Source organism: Chanodichthys erythropterus, chromosome 16 (genome assembly GCF_024489055.1).
Source record: "Chanodichthys erythropterus isolate Z2021 chromosome 16, ASM2448905v1, whole genome shotgun sequence".
NCBI lineage: Eukaryota > Metazoa > Chordata > Actinopteri > Cypriniformes > Xenocyprididae > Chanodichthys > Chanodichthys erythropterus.
This window is the reverse complement of record NC_090236.1, coordinates 29514392-29533018: the sequence shown is the minus strand read 5'-3', so window position 1 is coordinate 29533018 and position 18627 is coordinate 29514392. Positions and strand designations below refer to the sequence as shown.

The 18627-nt window shown below is 37.3% G+C and overlaps 1 protein-coding gene across 2 annotated transcripts in view; it reads left to right on the top strand.

Annotated features, from left to right (window-relative positions):
* Positions 1-242: 242 nt before the first annotated feature.
* cdh6 (cadherin 6) overlaps positions 243-18627 on the top strand; it is a 36931-nt gene continuing 18546 nt past the window's right edge. Inside the window, exons 1-3 of one of the 2 annotated variants that reach the window (XM_067362373.1) lie at positions 243-334; positions 14613-14949; positions 17571-17865. In XM_067362373.1, coding sequence (XP_067218474.1) covers positions 14737-14949; positions 17571-17865 — 508 coding nt within the window. In that variant the 5' untranslated portion in view covers positions 243-334; positions 14613-14736. Of the gene's footprint in view, positions 335-14067; positions 14168-14612; positions 14950-17570; positions 17866-18627 lie in introns of those variants that run through there. The other variant, XM_067362374.1, reaches the window with a different exon arrangement.

The following is an 18627-nucleotide window of genomic DNA, read 5'->3' as shown; positions in this document are numbered from 1 at the left end:
AGTAGTGACCCAAATCTCCGAACAGACGCGACGATATCAAATAACACAGGCTTAATTTTCCAAAATACTTTCCCATCCCTTAATGTACATGATCCCTCTCAGTCACCGCGCTAGAGTGACAGCCAATCAGCGGCTCTGTCGCTTAGACCGCACGAGATTTCAGAGAGAGAGAGAGAGAGAAGGAGAGAGAGAGAAGGAGAGCGCAAGCGGTGATGCTCCGCACAGGGAGGGGAGGGGAGAGATAGACACAGGCAGTCCACACAGTACAGTGTCTTCACAGCGCTCAGAGGATACACATCGAAACCAGGACTACTCTCGACTCCTCAGCACTGAGGTGAGTGAAGGAAATTAACTCTACTTATCTCATTTTTGCGTTTAATGTAACGGCTCTGCATTGAATATTCACGCGCCATCTGACCCCAACAGTTTTGCTTTTGCTGTAGACTGACTTTCGTGGATGCGCGTGGATCATGGCTGTCAAAATTGACCGGGATACTTTTTTGCAAACTAGTAAGCTAGGCTACATATAAGTGATATGTATCATGATAGTAGCAAAACATTTGTACCATATTATTTCTACGTTTTTATAGTTTATGGATTATTTTGTCAGTTATTTTTCAGAGCGCGTGAGTTTTATACGCCTCCTTATAATAGGCCTATATTGCACTCGATAATGTTATTTACTATTGTTTTTAACAGGCTAGTCTAATGCAAAATGTTAATATGATTTCTTGAGGAAAGTTCGGGCTCCTGTAGATTTTCTATGAGCTCCAACCGAGCTACAGTACTGTAAAAATTGTTATCATCTTTCCATCCGCCCATTTAAATTGTCAAAGTAATAACTTTTTCATAATATAATTATGGTTTCAACTTGATTTTCTTCACCAGTAATTACATTCAAAGTGGTGAAAGGTGCAGTGAAGGTTGTGACATGACGGTTTTACTCAACTAGCTATTAAACTTAATTTTTCAGTTTTAGTGGGTTGACATTTTGTGCTGTGTAGTCTATTCACTGTCCATCTCTTGTGTGGAGTGGCAGAAAGTAATGTCCTTAGTTATTTTAATTTCAAGGTCTTTAATACAGAGGTGATAACACCAAACATTGATTGTATTTTTTTGCAAGTATGTACAACGTCTATTTATTTTTTATCAGTACTTGTTATATTACAGGTTACATTTCATGACAGAGTCTGTCTGTGACTGTGCTGTTTCTTGACCCCTCAGTTAAAAGTTGTTAAATATTAAAAATGTAATAGTTAATTTTTAAATTGTGATTATTTATATATATATATATATATATATATATATATATATATATATATATATATATATATATATATGTATCAGTTAAGCAAAACTAAAAAATCTCTATATAGTACAATCTCTCTAAAAAAAATAATAATAATGATTAAAAATATATATATATATCCTTGTCCAGTAATAATGGATGACTGAAAAAGTAATGGAGTAGTCATGGAAATTCAGTGATCAAAAGGTGTGGGAACATGTTCAGACTGTAGCTCTGTTTGAGGCCTTTTTATGTCGGGCACCTGTAGATTTCTGTGTGGATTAATTAAAGTTGTCCTTTTATTATGTAAATTATTCATAAATTCCAGGACTTCTCCTTCAGATTTTATTCAGGTGAAGAACCAGTAGTTGCAAACCTTTCTAAAATCTGAGATTTTTTTTTTTTTTTTGATTTTTTTTTTTGGTACAAGTATAATACGATATTAATATTTGTACTTTCCAGTTTTTGCGGCAATGCAGTTTTTAATCCACTAAATTACTGGATTTGTCACACTGTAATATATCTTTGTCTGGCAAATACTGGTTGAACAACTGAGGTCTTCAGATATCAGGTTGTTTCTAATTTGTTCTACTCATACTTTTAGGCCATATACTGTATGTAACAAACAGTACACCTCAAAGATAAGGTCATTTTTGATAGTTCTAATGTGAAGAATATTTTTGAGAAGTAATGAGGAATCTGGTAGATGGGTTTATTCAAGTTGATGTTTGTATATAACATAAAATGAAAGCAAAGATATGCAAGTTTCAGTTCTGTTCTCCTTTTTTTAATGTTAAACATGGGTCTTTTAAGAGATAATGGGAAGTAATATAGTTGCCTACAACAGCTTTTTAAAATACAAACTTATCATTCAAATGTTAGCATATTGAGAAATATGTCACCTAATAATCAAAGCATTAGAAAATGCTTGCAGTTCTGTTCGGGTTCAGATATAGATTGCCAAATTGTACATTGATAGAGATAGTAAGGCCATATGACCTTTGACTTCTTTGACAACAAGCCACATTGCAATTGGATGGAGAATAAAGCACATTTAAGTTGTTTTTTGTCATGGCCATTTTAATTAAACCTGAGAGGCTGTCTGAGAGGTTTATTATTTATTTAAAAACACAAAACAATAAAAGCATTTTAATGTCAATTGTCGTAGTTGTCATGTTACATTCAAACAAACAGATTTTAAAATATAATGTTCTAACAAACGATAGAATTCTTCTTTGATCAAAAGTGTTTTACACTTTGACAGTCTTAATAGTTTGAGAGTTTTGAGTTCTCAGATTGTGAGAAAGCCTGTATGCAAATGTTTCAGTAGGCTCTGTATGATAATTAGATCAGAGCTATCTGTCACCTGACATGACAATGGCCCAGTAAAAGCTGTGTTTGCTCGCAGGAGATGAAGCAGGATAACATTGATTAGCACATGCACATGATTAATTTCACCCAAGAGTGATTTATGTACCTCCATCATGCTTTTACCTCAATAATAGAATACCACATAAATATCGCCAAAAATTAAGTACTTTCAGATCAAAAAAAAAAAAAAAAAAACCTCAAAAAAGCTCTGGACTGGAGTTTGAGCCTATTTTTCGTATATATGGGTAATTTGCTGTTCTGATGTGTAGAACACTTCTAAAATCAATAGAACAGTGTTTATCTACACCCGCTTTAGTCCAATACGAGGCGATTGATTTTCTTTACCAATTCATCGTCCGCTATCTGTTTTCAGTTTCCTGGCTTGTTCGTGTTTCATTCTTGTTGTTTGCTAATTCGTATGGATGGTAATGGAGGGGAGGGTGGACGAATGAAACAATGTCTCAAGTGAATTTTTAAATGGGCTCACAAAGGAAAAAAATGTTGTTCTCCATTTCTGTCTATGATAATAAGTTTACATCTTCCAGCAGGGTGTTGTTATTTTCTTTCATCCACATGTCCCTATTGGAAATAGCCTTGGTGTATGAAAGCTCTGGACGTCCTCCATAGATACTCCACACATCAGTCAGTGTGTAAGATGACAGGGCAGATCACAGAGAGTGCGAGTTGGAGGGAATTTGGGGGGGAAAAATAGCATTGATAATGATGAAAAGCAAACTTGAAACGGAATTCGCTATGCACAATGAATATTTCTGCCATTCAGGCGGGTGCTTCAGAATAAATAAGGATTGCTTGCTTTCTTTGTGCTGAGTGCAGTGTGAAATAGGGATGCTGATGACAGAGACACCATGCTGGCGGTCTTGCCATGGCTGTGTTTATGTAAGATGATTTATTCAGTCAGCACATGACTGCTCTGAATGTGACCTGTGACTCTCTCCATCTTAATCACAGTGACCCTGGTGAATTAGGTAAACTTCAGTTCAACTCTGAATCTTCTGAGTGTGTGTACGGTTAATCAAAAGGGTGGGGCACTTTTTGAATTAAAGGGATAGTTCACCCAAAAATGTAAATTACCCCATGATTTACTCACCCTCAAGCCATCCTAGGCGTATATGACTTTCGTCTTTCAGACGAATACAATTGGAGTTATATTAAATAATGTCCTGGCTCTTCCAAGTTTTATACTGGCAGTCAATAGAGAATGAGATTTTGAAGCCCAAAAATGTGCAACAATCCATCATTAAAGATATCCACACGGCTCAAGGGGGTTAATAAATGCCTTCTGAAGCAAAGCAATGCACTTGTGTAAGAAAAATATCCATATTTAAAATTTTTAAAATGAAAATAACTAGCTTCTAAAATGACCATACGCATCGATTTAATGGCGAAAGAGTGAACTCGGACCCGATGCATTGACGAATGTGGAAGCGAGCAAACCAAGCAAAACAAAACACAGCTCACGAATTAGAAGTCTAAAAAGAGAAATATTGGAGGATTTCGATATAATAAAGAGGAGCTTGAGTTTGCTGCCCAGCCCTATTTGTTTGAATCATCGCGTCTGGGGTAACGCTTTTGGCGCAAGTCGACGTGCATATGACCGTCTGCCAGAAGCTAGTTATTTTACTTTTTAAAGTTTTAAATATAGATATTTTTCTTACACAAATGCATCTCTTCTCTTCAGAAGGCCTTTGTAAACCCCCTGGAGCCATGTGGATTTCTTTTATGATGGGTTGTTGCACTTTTTTAGGCTTCAAAATCTCATCCTCAATTCACTGCCATTATAAAGCTTCACAGCAAAATCTCCAGAGTTAAATCAACTCTGCTCAGAGTACATATGGTCCCTCTCTAAATAGTGTTAAAATAACAGTGAAGCAGAGTTATAGTTAATGAGATAATTAAGTGTTTAATTAAGTGATGATTGTGCATTAGTGATGAACACCTGCTGTTAACAAGCAGAATCAATGAAGAGAAACACAAGAACTACAACTGACTTCAGTCAGTTGCTTAATTAATTGCTTAATTATCTCATTAACTTTAACTCTGCTTCAGTGTTACTTTAACACTATATAGAGAGGGACCATATGTACTCTGAGCAGAGTTGATTTAACTCTGGGGATTTTACTGTGTTGGAAAAACCAGGACATTATTTAATATAACTCAGATTGTACTCATCAGAAAGAAGAAAGTCATATACACCTAGGATGGCTTGAGGGGCACTTTTGGGTGAACTATTCCTTTAAACTAAGGATCCTTCAGTTATTAATGTTAAGATTTTTTAGATGATTGCTTTGATAAAGCATCATTATTAGCACAGAAATGCAGCTCAAATTTGTTTTCACGAGTCTGGAGATCCTTTAATCATTAGTTTTTTTTTATTATTTGTGTTTGAAGTGACTTTTTATTCATGTTTGTAGTGGTTTGCTCAGCTCGGCTGTCTCTGCTGATGTGATCTGCTCTGGCTGGTACATGTCGAAGCGGAGTTCTCCACCCAAGTACGCAGAGATACATGAATCTGCTACATCAATTTTTTATAGTCATATAAAAGACATCTCTTACTGTCTCCAGATGTCCACCATGTTACACTAGGAGGGAACAAGTCCCATGTGCATGGAAATTTGCGTGTGTCTAATCATCTGGTGGCTGGTGTTTGAAATACAGCCCACTGAACTCCATAGCGCTCTTTGTGTAGCGATGTATCTCCTTCAGCGTAGCCTCTTGTAATACAGCCTAGATTTGCATAACTGAGAAGCTCCCTCCCTTTGGAAGTTGAAACTGTGTCCACAATATGTGGCGGCACCTAATTACTCACCAGAGCTGAGTTGTCAAAAATTGGCTATCTGCGCAGGCAGCATCCAATCATGTAGTCCACTTTCAGGCACAATAATAGGCCTAATGTCATTAATGTTCCTCTCAGTTGTCATGGTTCTTTCAATTGATTGCTTTCTCTTATTACGTGCGAGTCAGTCCAAAATGAGGAAGAATGTATTACAGCTCTCCAATTTTCAAACCTGCCCTGGACGTGTGTGATATGAATTACACCATCACCGAAAATGTCCATTCTGTTGAGGAATCGCAGTTGTCTCAAACCTAGATTGGTCAGACAATCTAGCCTGGATATTTTCTGCCGGTGACATCTCACACGAAACTGCGATTACTGATATGTTTACCCTTGGAAAAACAAACTATCATACAAGCAGCATGGCCCAAAAGCAAATAGTTATTACCTGGAAGACGACACAGTCAGAATGTGGTCACATAAAGGGCACAAGCCCCAAGAGCAAAGTGCAAGAAATACAAGCCACATACAGATTACTGTATGGCTGATGTATTTAATGGCAAATAAGGTACAGTCTGTTATGGAAAGAATAAACAAATTTATTTTGTAAAAGAAGTAGGTATGCACAATATCTTGGTACTTAATCAGTTATCGGCTTATTTTTATTCAATTACATTTTTAATTATGAGCTTATCAGTTATTTTTTAACTAATTATCTTTTGAAATTGGATATTTAATTGTGCATCTCCTATTTTTTATTTATTTTTTTATTCACTTTAAGCTAATCTTCAATAAATCTGTAAATATATTTTATAGGCTATCCATTTTTAATATTAATTGTAATACACAATATGAATGAATTCACTTAAAATGATTGATATGTTTTTATTTTTTATTATTTTAATTAATTTAGACAAACTATAGTAGAATTAATATCAGACATTTATTGTTTATCGTCAACTCCATAACATAAAAAATAATCAGCTTATCGATTATGTTTTTAATTGGTTGATATTAAATATTTGATTGTGCATACTAATTTCTCATATTTCTTCATTTAGATTAACTCTGCCATAATTTAATACTCACTTAAAATTAACCTTTTAAATTAGTGTTAAATGTTTTTCAGTTTTCATATTCATTATAATATACAATATTAATATATTCAGTTGTAGCTTTTATTTTTTTTAACTTATCTAGATAAACTATTATTGCATTTTAATATCATGCATTTACTGTTTATAGTCCATAACATTTAAAAAAAAAAATCTTATCGTATATGGCTTATCGTACTGTATCAGTATTGACAAATCCAGGGCCGGCAAAGTTCAGCTTTTCCACCGTTGCTTTTTTTCTTTGGGCAAAGAAAGAAAGCAAAAAAAAAAAAAAAGAAAGAAAGAAAGAAAGAAAATAAGTCAGTTTTAATCAACAGCCTTTAACCTTTGCTCTCTGCTTGCCTTCAGCATATACGTCGGCTTTTAATTCAAAGAATTTTCCAGTTGCGACTCACAGGGTTTATTTATTTGTGGTCACAGAACATTGGGATTTTCAATTGTATTGTTGTGCTTGTTAATGTCAATAAATGTCATTATTGATTATTTCTGTTGATATATATATATATATATATATATATATATATATATATATATTTCATTCCTTGTCATGTGGGGCCTGAACTATATCAACAAAGATGCAGAATCAAATGTCAAAGTATGTTGTGATTGCAATCAAGATGACTTTGTGTGACCTTTTGAAATGGAAGCATTGTTACCTTGATTGTAAAAATCCTGTCTTCCTCAAAGCAAGGGTTAGAGGCATAAAACAACACAATGAATTACGACCTAGTCAAGAACGGTTCCATTTAGATACCTTCATGTAAATCACAGCCGTAAATTGAAACGTAGTCTGGGGGTTAAACAACCACGTCGCAGTCTCTCTGAAACACAGGTCTCTTGTGTTTACCAAGGTAAAGGTGCCACACTTACAAGATGTTTTGAGTCTGAGGATGAGTTAATGGCATTGTCAAGTTGTAAAAGGGCCTTAGGGGTAGAACACACAATAAATATCAACTACGATACGAGAAAGAGTCTGTTTGACTTTGACAGCCTCTGCAAACTCTATTAACAACATGTTTGTGATTTGCGTATTTGTCAGTTGTGGAAGTGACAAGTAAACAAGCACGCATGTAAACGTGCATGCACAAAACAACCAGACGCAGAGACATTTGCATTGCAATGGGAGCTGCATTCCAGGGCTGAATCACAATGCTGAAGGGAGGCTGCTGTCTCGTAGGCTCCCGTGGAGCTCTTTACACAGGCCGTAAAACTGCGGTTCCCACGGCTTCTCTTCTGCCTCGTGAGGGGAACCCTAAACAAACACCTCACAATGCTGTTATGGGATTACGGGGGAACCTTTCCAGCTCCACTGTAAACGCCAGGGCCACACTGACACAAAGGTTAACAGGTGTTTTGTGCTATCTATTTGAACAGTCTGCACCAGTTGACAAAGGAAGGACAAGCTGCAGTCTATCACGCGATGCTCTCATGAGCAAATGAATGGTATGCTGCTAAATGGGGATTTGAGGCACATTTGATTTTAGCAGGTTTGGCTAAATTGCTTTAATTCACCACACAGTACGGTCTGCTCTAGGCAATTTGTGCGGCAAAAACACACGCTTTCACCGTCTTTATGGCCGACCAGGAAAAGCAGATTCTAAGTCAGTGGTACAACATTGCTTCCAGATCACATTATGGCCTCTCTCGTTACGTAATTAAGAGGACCCATCTGGTACGGGCAGCGCTCCCTGACACTAATTGTGTTGGTGTGCACATGGCCATCCCATTGAGCAAAAAAAGACCTCCAACATTTGAATCCATTATCTCCTACTGTTCAGATTAAGGCGCACATGTTTCCAGGGAGATTATGGTGGAGGGTTGGGGGACGCCTGTGTCTTGTAGGGTCGAGACTTGAGGATTAAGTCTATGGTGTTGGTTAAGCACTTCCAGCAATCTAGTCACATGCCGGGAGTATGTTACAATGTGCTGTGTTATAACAAGAGACTCCTTTTATGCGTGTGTGTAGGGATAATCGGTTTGTACCGATATTCATACTTTTCATACTTTTTGACTTAATCAGTTAGGGGGTTCTTTAACATTGGGTCTGTTTGGCAAGTCTCTAAAGAATAGCACCCAATAATAGGTAATGTAATTTTAATGTAATATTTGGATGATAATAATAATTATTATTGTTATTATTATTATTATCATAATTACTGTTGTTATTGTTAGCTAAATAATGTGCAGTATATTTTATAATAATAATTATTCGTATTGCAAATTAAAATAAAAGATACAAATAATAATAAAAAGTGATTTAATGTTTTTGTTATAATTAACAGCACACTCATATTAATTATATTTTATCATAATAATAATTATAATAAAAATAATAATGCATATGTTGTAGACTTAGATCATTTGTGTCAAATAGCAGAAATAAAATGTCATTTCAAATTTAGTTTGGAATATCAGTCATCGGATACTTAATTCTTAAAGTCCCCCTGTGGTGAAAATCAAATTTTTAATCTTGTTTATATGTCTATATGGTGTTTTTAATATGCTTTAAAACAAACCATGTGCAAATTCATAAGTCAGCACCATTGCTGAGTATTTTCTCTTTAAAATGCAGTGATCTAAAGACAGTTCAAAAAGTTCAGTTTGAAAAACACTGGTGTTTCTTACATCACAAACTACCTTGCAACCAATCACGTCAATGTGCCGGCGGGCTTTAGCATATCATTAACTATGACCGCTCTGAAGCAGGGGAGTCTGAAGAGAAGGTTATCCTGGTATATTTTTCTGTTAATATGAAACATTTTGTAGATTTAGCAATATGGCGGGTGTATGATGCATATTACGATTTTATGATGAATATGCCTTCAAAGTGTTTCTAAGGATACCAACCAATTTTTAGAAGACTGCTGTCAGACTCGCAAACAGGAACATGATTTTTATAACATTAGCAATACATTATTATCTGTTTGACAACGTAGTCAAGCAAAATTCTAATCATATAAATTACCGTTATGTGTCCGACGTTGTAAAGAGCGATACCATTGTGCAGCATTTACATTAGTAAGTTGACCGCGTGGATTTCCAAGGTCGTGCGAATGAGTGGAGACAGTGCTAATTAGCATATTCATAGATTTGTGCATACTAAATGAAGCTAGGGTGTAGAGATACATTTAAGCTATTTTAAGGCAGTTTTTTTCACAGTAGAAAAAACAAAAAACATTCAAATATGTCATTTTGGTGATCAAGGATGTTTTAAGGGATAAAATTATTGACTACAGGGGGACTTTAACATTAAAATAATCCATCAGTATCGATCATAAAAACAGCATATCAATCGATCGTGTGCTGTCATATGACACTCCAGTCCTTTTGGTTGTATCAGCTGCAAAAACAGCACAGTATTTACCTGCTTACCATTACTGATTTATTTCACATCTTAGCCTTTTTGCCATCAGTTAAACGTGTTATTGCATTTAAACTTCAAGTGATGTGTATAAATAGCCCTGGCAAATGTAGGCTAGGTCAGATATGAGAAAAAACGTATGTCTAAAATGAATAAATCAATCATCGCTTACAGCCGAGCTAGAGTGTTGCAGGATAAGTGATACCTTAGCATTCGAAAACCCAGCTGTCTAGACAGCCCTTTTCCCCCCAAACAGACAAATCAATATATATTGATTACCCGCTATGCCCTGGGGAATGACACGGATACGCTGTTTGGCAGGCAAGTGCACCGAACAGACCGAAGAGGAGCTCGAATCTGTTTAAGTGTGCCACCCTGACTGAATTTGTGTTCACCTGATCTCGACTTTGCCTCTCATGCACTGTTGCTCAGCGGTAGGAAGAGAACCGCAATCAAACATGGCACATGTCTCCTACCATTTGCTTGAGCGAAATGAGTACTAGCTGGAGAGTTTTCTCTTAGTGTTTTCACTAAGATGTGATGTAGCCAGAAGCTACATGAGAATTTTTCTTAGCAGAGGCAAAAAATAAATAAATAAAAACAGATTCTCACAGCTCAGAGAAATCAAACATTTATGCTATCGCTATCATGAGATGCTATATCATGTACCTTGGCTATGCAAACAAGAATGACCTATTTAAAAACCGTGGCGTCTAGTCTTTCTAGTTAATGGCTGGTGGTCCGGTGCCTTATTCATTTTAATAGAGAGCCCGGAGACAGTGTGTGGCATTAGCTAGCTCTGTTTCTCTCTGCTCTGCTGGTCTGTGTTCCTGCAGCAAGACTTGTTACCTGTCGCCTCCCTCCTTGCTGCCCGTGGCTGACATTCTCCTTCTCTCACTCCTAATTGCCCCTGTGGGACTTATCAGTGCTGCTGTGGCTGTCTGCAGTGTGGCAGAGCTTTCAGCGAGGGCCGCGCTTGGGGCCCCGCCTCTCTCTCTTTCTCTGTGGCACTTCCTGCCGTCTGACCGACTCCCCGCGTCCTCCACAGGTGTCGCCGGTCTTCCTCTTCCTCCCTCACCTGTCAGCCCCCAACTCACTCGCGTTCCCGAAGGGCCTCAGAGGGGACTGTGTCTTTGAAAGAAAAATAAAAAACAAAACCATAAAAAAATAGGACATCTGATGTCTCAAGGTCAGACTGCATGGTAAATTGCCTGATCTGAAAATAACAGCAGATAACGTTCAGGCAGACGCGAGTGAGGTGCCATTGAGGTTAATTTGTTTTGTCTGTGTTTTGGATAGCAGACAACTGTGGCGCAGTTTTATGGCAGGCACCCGGAGAGTTAATTACTTTATCGTTGCATTAATTGAAACATGAAAAATGTAAACATGCTAGTGTAACAGAGTCAGTTTAAAGGTGATGTGTGTAATTTATTCCATGTGGGTTGAATCCTCAGAAAAGTGTGAAATAGCATCTGGTTGTTGGAGCTTTCACACTAGTTTGATGCAGCAACATTGACTCAACCAATGGCGTGAGTTTGGCGCGGGACTATTTGGGTTGCAACTATTCACTGACGGGGAGCGTTTGGAAAAATTGTCATTATTTTTGCATTCGATTTAGTGATGCTAGTGACACAAAAATTACACACTGCAGCTTTAAAGGGGTGTTTGATTATGATTTCACTTTTTTAACTTTAGTTAGTGTGTAATGTTGCTGTTAGAGCATCTGCAAAGTTATGACTCTCAAAGTTTAATGTTCACTGTTTTAAATTCACTGTTTAAGGACTACAACCAACAGCTGGTAGGGACTACAACAAGCTTCTTCCTAAAATTTACAGAAACCCTGCCCCCGAGAACACACAACAAAGGGGGCGAGGCCATGTTGGGAAGAGTTGTTGTAGTAGAGTGTTGTTGCCAAGCCATCATTTTATGCCAGATTGGGTCAATTCAACGCTGGATATGCACAAAACATTAACATGATGGCACATGCTAGTCGATGAGTTGAATCAACTTCACAGCAACTACATAAATTTATCCACTAACCATTCAGAAACATCCAGTTGCATACTAAAAGTTGTAACTTCTTCCTGAGTCTCTCCATCAGTGTCGACTCCGGTTTGAACAATGTAAGGCTGAACACCATTACTGACAATCGTCAATTTGGCTGCGTGAGAATCTACAGTTTTGTTGTTGTTGAGTAAAAGTTAAAGCTCCACACTCTTCTGGAAAGTGGGCGGGGAGCACCAGTTAATTTGCATTTAAAGGGACACACACAAAAATGGCGTGTTTTTGCTCACACCCAAATAGGGGCAAATTTGACAAGCTATGATAAATGATATGTGGGGTATTTTGAGCTGAAACTTCACAGACACATTCTGGGGACACCAGAGACTTATATTACATCTTGTAAAGTTAATTGTGAAGTTGCCAAAATTCTATTTATATTATGATAGTCATATAATAATGATAATAATATTAATAAAATAATCAGGGGCAACCAACATAAAGTTTTCTAAATCCCAGCATAGCAGAACATAAAACATTTCTCCCTTTTTCATTTTAAAATGTACCTAAAAATAAGTCTTAATTTCAACATTTATTCTCACCATGCTGTGCCATGCAGAACATGCTGGTAATTTGGAAGTCACTCCAATGCAAACAAATTAAGTAAAGTTTTATATTTAAATTATTATATTTAAATACATTATTTTTTAATATATATTTTCAAAATATCTTTTGCTTTTTACAGAAGAAAGAAAGTCATACAGGATGAGTTTAATAGGCACTTAAGGACATGATCAACCAAAAAATGAATTTGTATTTAAGTTTTTATTCTACTTTAAGTTTCCCCAATGTTATTCTTTTTTATTTGTTCAGTTTTTTTAAAAGTAGTTTTTTTTTTTTTTTTTTTTTTTTTTTAGTTTACGATAAAAACCTTGATTTGGAACAACGTTTGGGTAAATACTGTAAATGGTCACAGATTTTTCATTTTTGTGTGTATTATTCTTTTAAGGTACTCAATCACAATATAAGTCTGATTTAAAGATTATAGTGTTATGGATCATCATGTATCAAATGACACAACGGTGAGCCTGTAAAATGAAGTGCTATGTGAAACACTATGTGAAACCATAATGTCCCATTGTGTTCTTTTAGGTTTGTGCTTATATTTAAAGACAGCAGGGGAATTTTCATCCTTCACTATCCATCTCCCTCCCAGCAGGATGGACTTGTAAATGAACGAGCAGACATTTTGTGCTGGAAACTGTCTTTTCACTCTGACACACCATGTAACAAAACCGCTTTAGATCCAGCTGAGTTCCCCCGGCAGGACTGTGTCAAGGGATTTGCCAGGTCACAGAGCTGAGCAAAATGGCTGCCTGAGTTTGACTAATGTGCTCCAGGAGCCCGCTCTCTTTGCCCAGGAGTTTTGGGTGGCTGAAATTCATTAAAGAGCAGCATCCGTAAACTACAATTGTTGGACATAAGAGGGCTCCAACATCTCCCATTTTGCTTTCCTGTTTGTACTGAAATGCCCACATAGAATCATACACACACTTATGTTTATACATACATAGAGCCCCCATGATAATTTCTAGCTCATTGACTTTGACAGTAAATCAATATCCTGTGCTATCTATTGTTACCTAATTCAATTAGGCCAATTCATAAAGCAGAACATAATGGAGCTAATGGAAAGCACTATTAGGGGAATAGCTGCACCATTTAAGTCATGCACGGAACTACGAAAGTCAATTCGGCGTCGCAATTGTGCATTTCCATCTGAATCGCTGGCCCTCAACCGCCCCTCTTCCCGGATGAAGGGCGATGTTGACCTGATGCATTTTACACTGACGGAGAGAGGTGCGCCAATGTCGCAAGCAATATTGTAAATCAAAAAACCAGAGGTACTTAAATGCGTTTCATTGAGAGGCCCGCGTCTCCCCTTCACCACTTTGCGCAATCACATTTGCAATCTGTTTGATAAAGTGCGAGAGGGAGCGAGGGCAGGCGTTCAGTCGCAGACAAAGCCACAGATTGATGTGGAAACAGGAAACGTGCTGATTGCTGATTATTATGTGGTGGCAGGAAGCTTTTGTCTTTCAGACTGTCATTCTAGCAGGTCAGTTCAGAGCCAGCAGGCTATTGTGACCATGCATGCTGATAAAACCCAACACACATTGGTTGTAGGGTTTTTTTCTTTTCCTTTTTTTCGAAGAAACACTGAATTCAATAGCGCTGTGAGTGTTTAGATCTTTAAAGTAGGGCATTTAGAGAGCATGCGTATTGATTAATTGATTACAGATTTGTGAGTGCTCGCCCATTGGCCTGCTTTGCAGTATTTTAGGAGTCGGAGGTTAATGGCTAGGTGGGGGGAAAAAAGCCTTTCTGCCTTTTATCATGACGACTGCAGCACTTTGAATGGCCTCTGGTTTTATTCTTCATGGATGTGGGACACCAATTATATAGATATCAGAGCCTCGGCCACAAGACTTGCAGTGGAATTGGTATCTTATGGAGAATGTTTCAAAGATATCTTTAATAAGGGGATGGCTGTCGTATGATACAGGAGCTGAAGTTGCCTTTAATTAGGAAGGGAAGCATTCCCAGCAGCCCTAGGATAACACTCTGAGACTTTGCCCAATAACTGATTGTTTTTCAATTCCTTTCTCTCTCTTATTACAGGTACTGTGTGGCTCGTTGGCAGCAGGAAGGACTATGAGGGTGGCTGCCACCTGCACTGCAGAGCTCTGTAACTTTGGCAGATAGGATCATTATCCCCCTGTAAGACACCCTAAGAGCGGGAAAGATGAGGACTTGGATTGTACTTCTTCTGTGGGCATGTGCACACCAAACTGTGAATGCAGTTGCCCTTTCAAGAGGGCTGGTTCGAAGGAAAACCAAAGAAATTGAAGGACAGCAAGACAAAGAGTTGCTCAAACGTTCAAAGAGAGGATGGATGTGGAAACAGTTTTTTCTGCAAGAGGAATACACCGGAACAGAACACCAATATATTGGCAAGGTAAGGGATCATGCTTCTGTTTCAGGGTATAAAGGTGGTCTGAGCAATGCTGGAGTAATGTTGATGGAGTCGATTGCAGAGATAGATTTGGTTTCATCACTCCTTCTAATTCTGTCTTCTGAGGTTAATAAACAGAGAATGATCCAAACTCTGGCTAAGATTTATGTAGGGATCTCCAGCACAGAGCCTGCTGGATTTGAGATAAGGAGCAGGGTGAAATCTGACCTCCTTGGTACCTCACACTTCATCTGAAGCTCAGAGCTGTGGAGGATCAAAGATTAAAATAAAGTATAACAGCTTGCTACTGTTGCTTGTAGTAGAAGATCTCAAACTATGGCCCTCAGGTGGTTGGCGACACACCTCAGAATTTACAGTACTAAAAATAAAGTTGTTAGTTTAACCTGTTAATCCATTAAAAAGTTTGGTAACACTTTAGTTAAGGGTCCAATTCTTCCTATGAACTATTTGCTTATTAGCATGCATAGTACTAGGATATTAGCTGTTTATTAGTACTTATAAAGCACATGTTAATTCCTTATTATGCATGACCATATTCTATGTCCCTAAATCCTACCTAGTACCTAAACTTAACAACTATCCTCCTAACTATTATTAAGCAGTAATAAGGTGTTTATTGGGGCAAAATTATTGGACCCTTAACTAAAGTGTTACCAAAAGTTCTTTTGAAAACATAATTCAATTGCAAACAGAACATGGGGGCTCAAGATGCATCATATTAGTGAGGCTGTGTTTCAAATTTATATTAAATATCACACCAGTATTACAAATCTGATGATACTGATAAGTGTTGCCTCATCTTATGGCTGAAAACCAGTACGTTATAATGTACAATATAAAAAATATATATTAATAAGATTACATTTAACAGTGTTATTAAATTATTATTTTTATTAAAGATTAGATCATTTAAATGTAATCTAAATATAAAATTTAGGGGAAATTAACATATACAATTACATAAAAATAATGGCAAAAAAAACACGATATACAGTAGTACCAATACATCCATAAATATACACTGTCGTTCCAAGATTTGGGGTTAGTAAGATTTTTATTTAATACCTTTGCTCAGAAAGGACACATTAAATTAGTCAAAAGTGACAGTAAAGAAAGATTTATCTATTTCAAAGAAATGCAGTTTTTTCTATTTATCAAAAAATCTTGAAAACAAATGGTATCACATTTTCACAAAAATATAAGGCAGCATAACTGTTTTCAACATTAAAGGGTTAGTTCACCCAAAAATGACAATAATGCCATTTATTACTTCTTCTACACCCGTAAGACCTTCGTTCATCTTCAGTACTAAAGCAGTGTTTTGAAATTGGCCATCACTAGATATTGTTGAATAAAGTCGTTTTTTTTTTTTGTTGTTGTTGTTGTTGTTTTTTTTTTTTTGGCACACAAAAAGTATTCTTGTTGCTTTATAATATTAAAGTAGAACCACTGTACTCACTGTTTTAAATATGTCTGCGCACTGAAAGTGTAAATTAACTTGCTGGCAATATAGGCCTCACTGAGCCATCGGATTTCATCAAAAATATTTTAATTTGTATTAACAAGTGCGATAACATGTTATGTAGTGCTATGTGTTTGTAGAGCCTGTTCTGCATGATACCAGTCAAGGAACTGATAATGGTCTTTACAGGAATAGTGATATGAATCTAAATATAGCACCATCTTTTTTACACAGCCCTTAAATTTGCACTCAAGAGAGGTGAATTAACTAGGTGGCATTTGGATGTTCTGATTTGATCAAAGATGGTACTTGGCCTGAAAAGTCTGAGAGCCACTGGTTCAGAGACTCGAAAGCCTTGCAGAGGATCGCCAACCAGTGGATTATTCATGTGAGATGTTGCAAGTGCAGAATTCACAAAGCTCTCATTGTTATGGACATTATGTTTCTGGATCATGTAGCAGTCAGTGTGCAGTAGAAGCAGCCATTTCTATAATGTTCAGAGGGAAAATCATGAAGAGCAAAAGAGCCATTGTGTTTGAATGGTCTTTTGTATTTTACTACCCTATTTTACTGTAACAAAGCGGCTTATTCAAGTGGAAAGAAGTGTCAAATCATTCTCTCACTCCTCTATCAGATGTCATTGTCAAAGCTAATCATATCACACCTTCAGCTCTAAAATGTGAAGTTCCCATCAATCAGTTTAATCATTTTGTGTAACAATAGTGAATAGCACAAATTTAAAACTGCTTCATACACACGTCATATAGAGACGAGAAGTAAAAAAGTTTGATTTACCTCATAAATATCTGACAAAAGTGGTTGTACCAAGAAATACCATGCGGCAGCGTCACTGTTCATAATAGACAGGCATTCACCTTGATTGCACATTCAGCATGTTGTATTTTCATCAGATATGCCATCAGAATTCAATTCCACAAGGACTCATTTTCACATATTTACCATGGAGTACCTGTCTATTGCCATATTCCCGCTGTAGTATTTCTTCACTGTTTTATTCCTTCAAAATCAACGGATATTGAATACATTCAGAATATCGAATGCAATACATATTCATGAGCCCTATCAACAGCAGAATGAGCGGAGGTGCTGATGAAATGCTTGAATTGCTTCCTCTCAACAGCTTCACTCAGATATGGATAAAGGAGACGGCACAGTGATGTACGTTCTCACAGGTGAAGGTGCGGGGACGATCTTTGTGATAGATGCCAACTCAGGAGATCTGCATGCTACCAGGAGTCTGGACAGAGAGGAGAAACCTTTCTACACGCTCCGAGCTCAGGCTGTCAACAAGAAGACCGGCGTCCCACTGGAGCCAGAGACCGAGTTTATTGTGAAACTGCACGACATCAATGACAATGAACCCAAGTTTGACAAGGAGGTTTATACAGCGTCCGTACCTGAGAGGTCACACACTGGTAAGATTCGGAAGTTTCAAAAACAAGCACTGAAAGACTTGTGAGAGCACATTAATTATATCAGTGTTGTGGAAATATTACAAAACAATCTATTGCTTAGTATAGTAATATTAAACAGTATTGTAACTTGTCATATTTCATTACATATCATCACTTTAAGAGTCTTATTATTTACTGTCCCACATCTAGTTCCAAACCTGTATGGCCCTGTTTCCACTTGGTATTAAGATGCATTTTGGTCGATCGGATCACAAGTAGACGATGCTAAAAGAGGTGTAAAACGTTTTGAGCTTGTCCGCTTTTGACCACTTCCAGAGGTAGTCCAAAACTCATCTGACCGGATTGCTTTCGTAGTGGAAACGCTCATGTGTTCGAACAGCCACGAAAGACTGCGATGCATAAACATTATGGGAAGCGCACTAGTCAGATGAGATTTAAACTTTGTAAGCTGAAGACCCAAGTTTGGTTTGAAAACAAAAAACGTACCAATGTTCTCTCACCATTACTGATTTCTAACACACACTCACCTCGTGCGGCCTGGTCTTGCGGCTGTCAAAGCAGAAACGAAAGCTGCTGCTCTCCGTATGTTTTTCCATTTTTCCACATGCATATGTAAATTGCACAAGCTTATTTTGTCTATTAGATCAAAAGATCTAAAAAAACAAAAAAAACAAAAAAAAAACATACATTTACCCGCCCATAGACCCTTCCCTCCACTTGTGATCTGACCGACCAAAACCTGATACCAGGTGGAAACAGGGC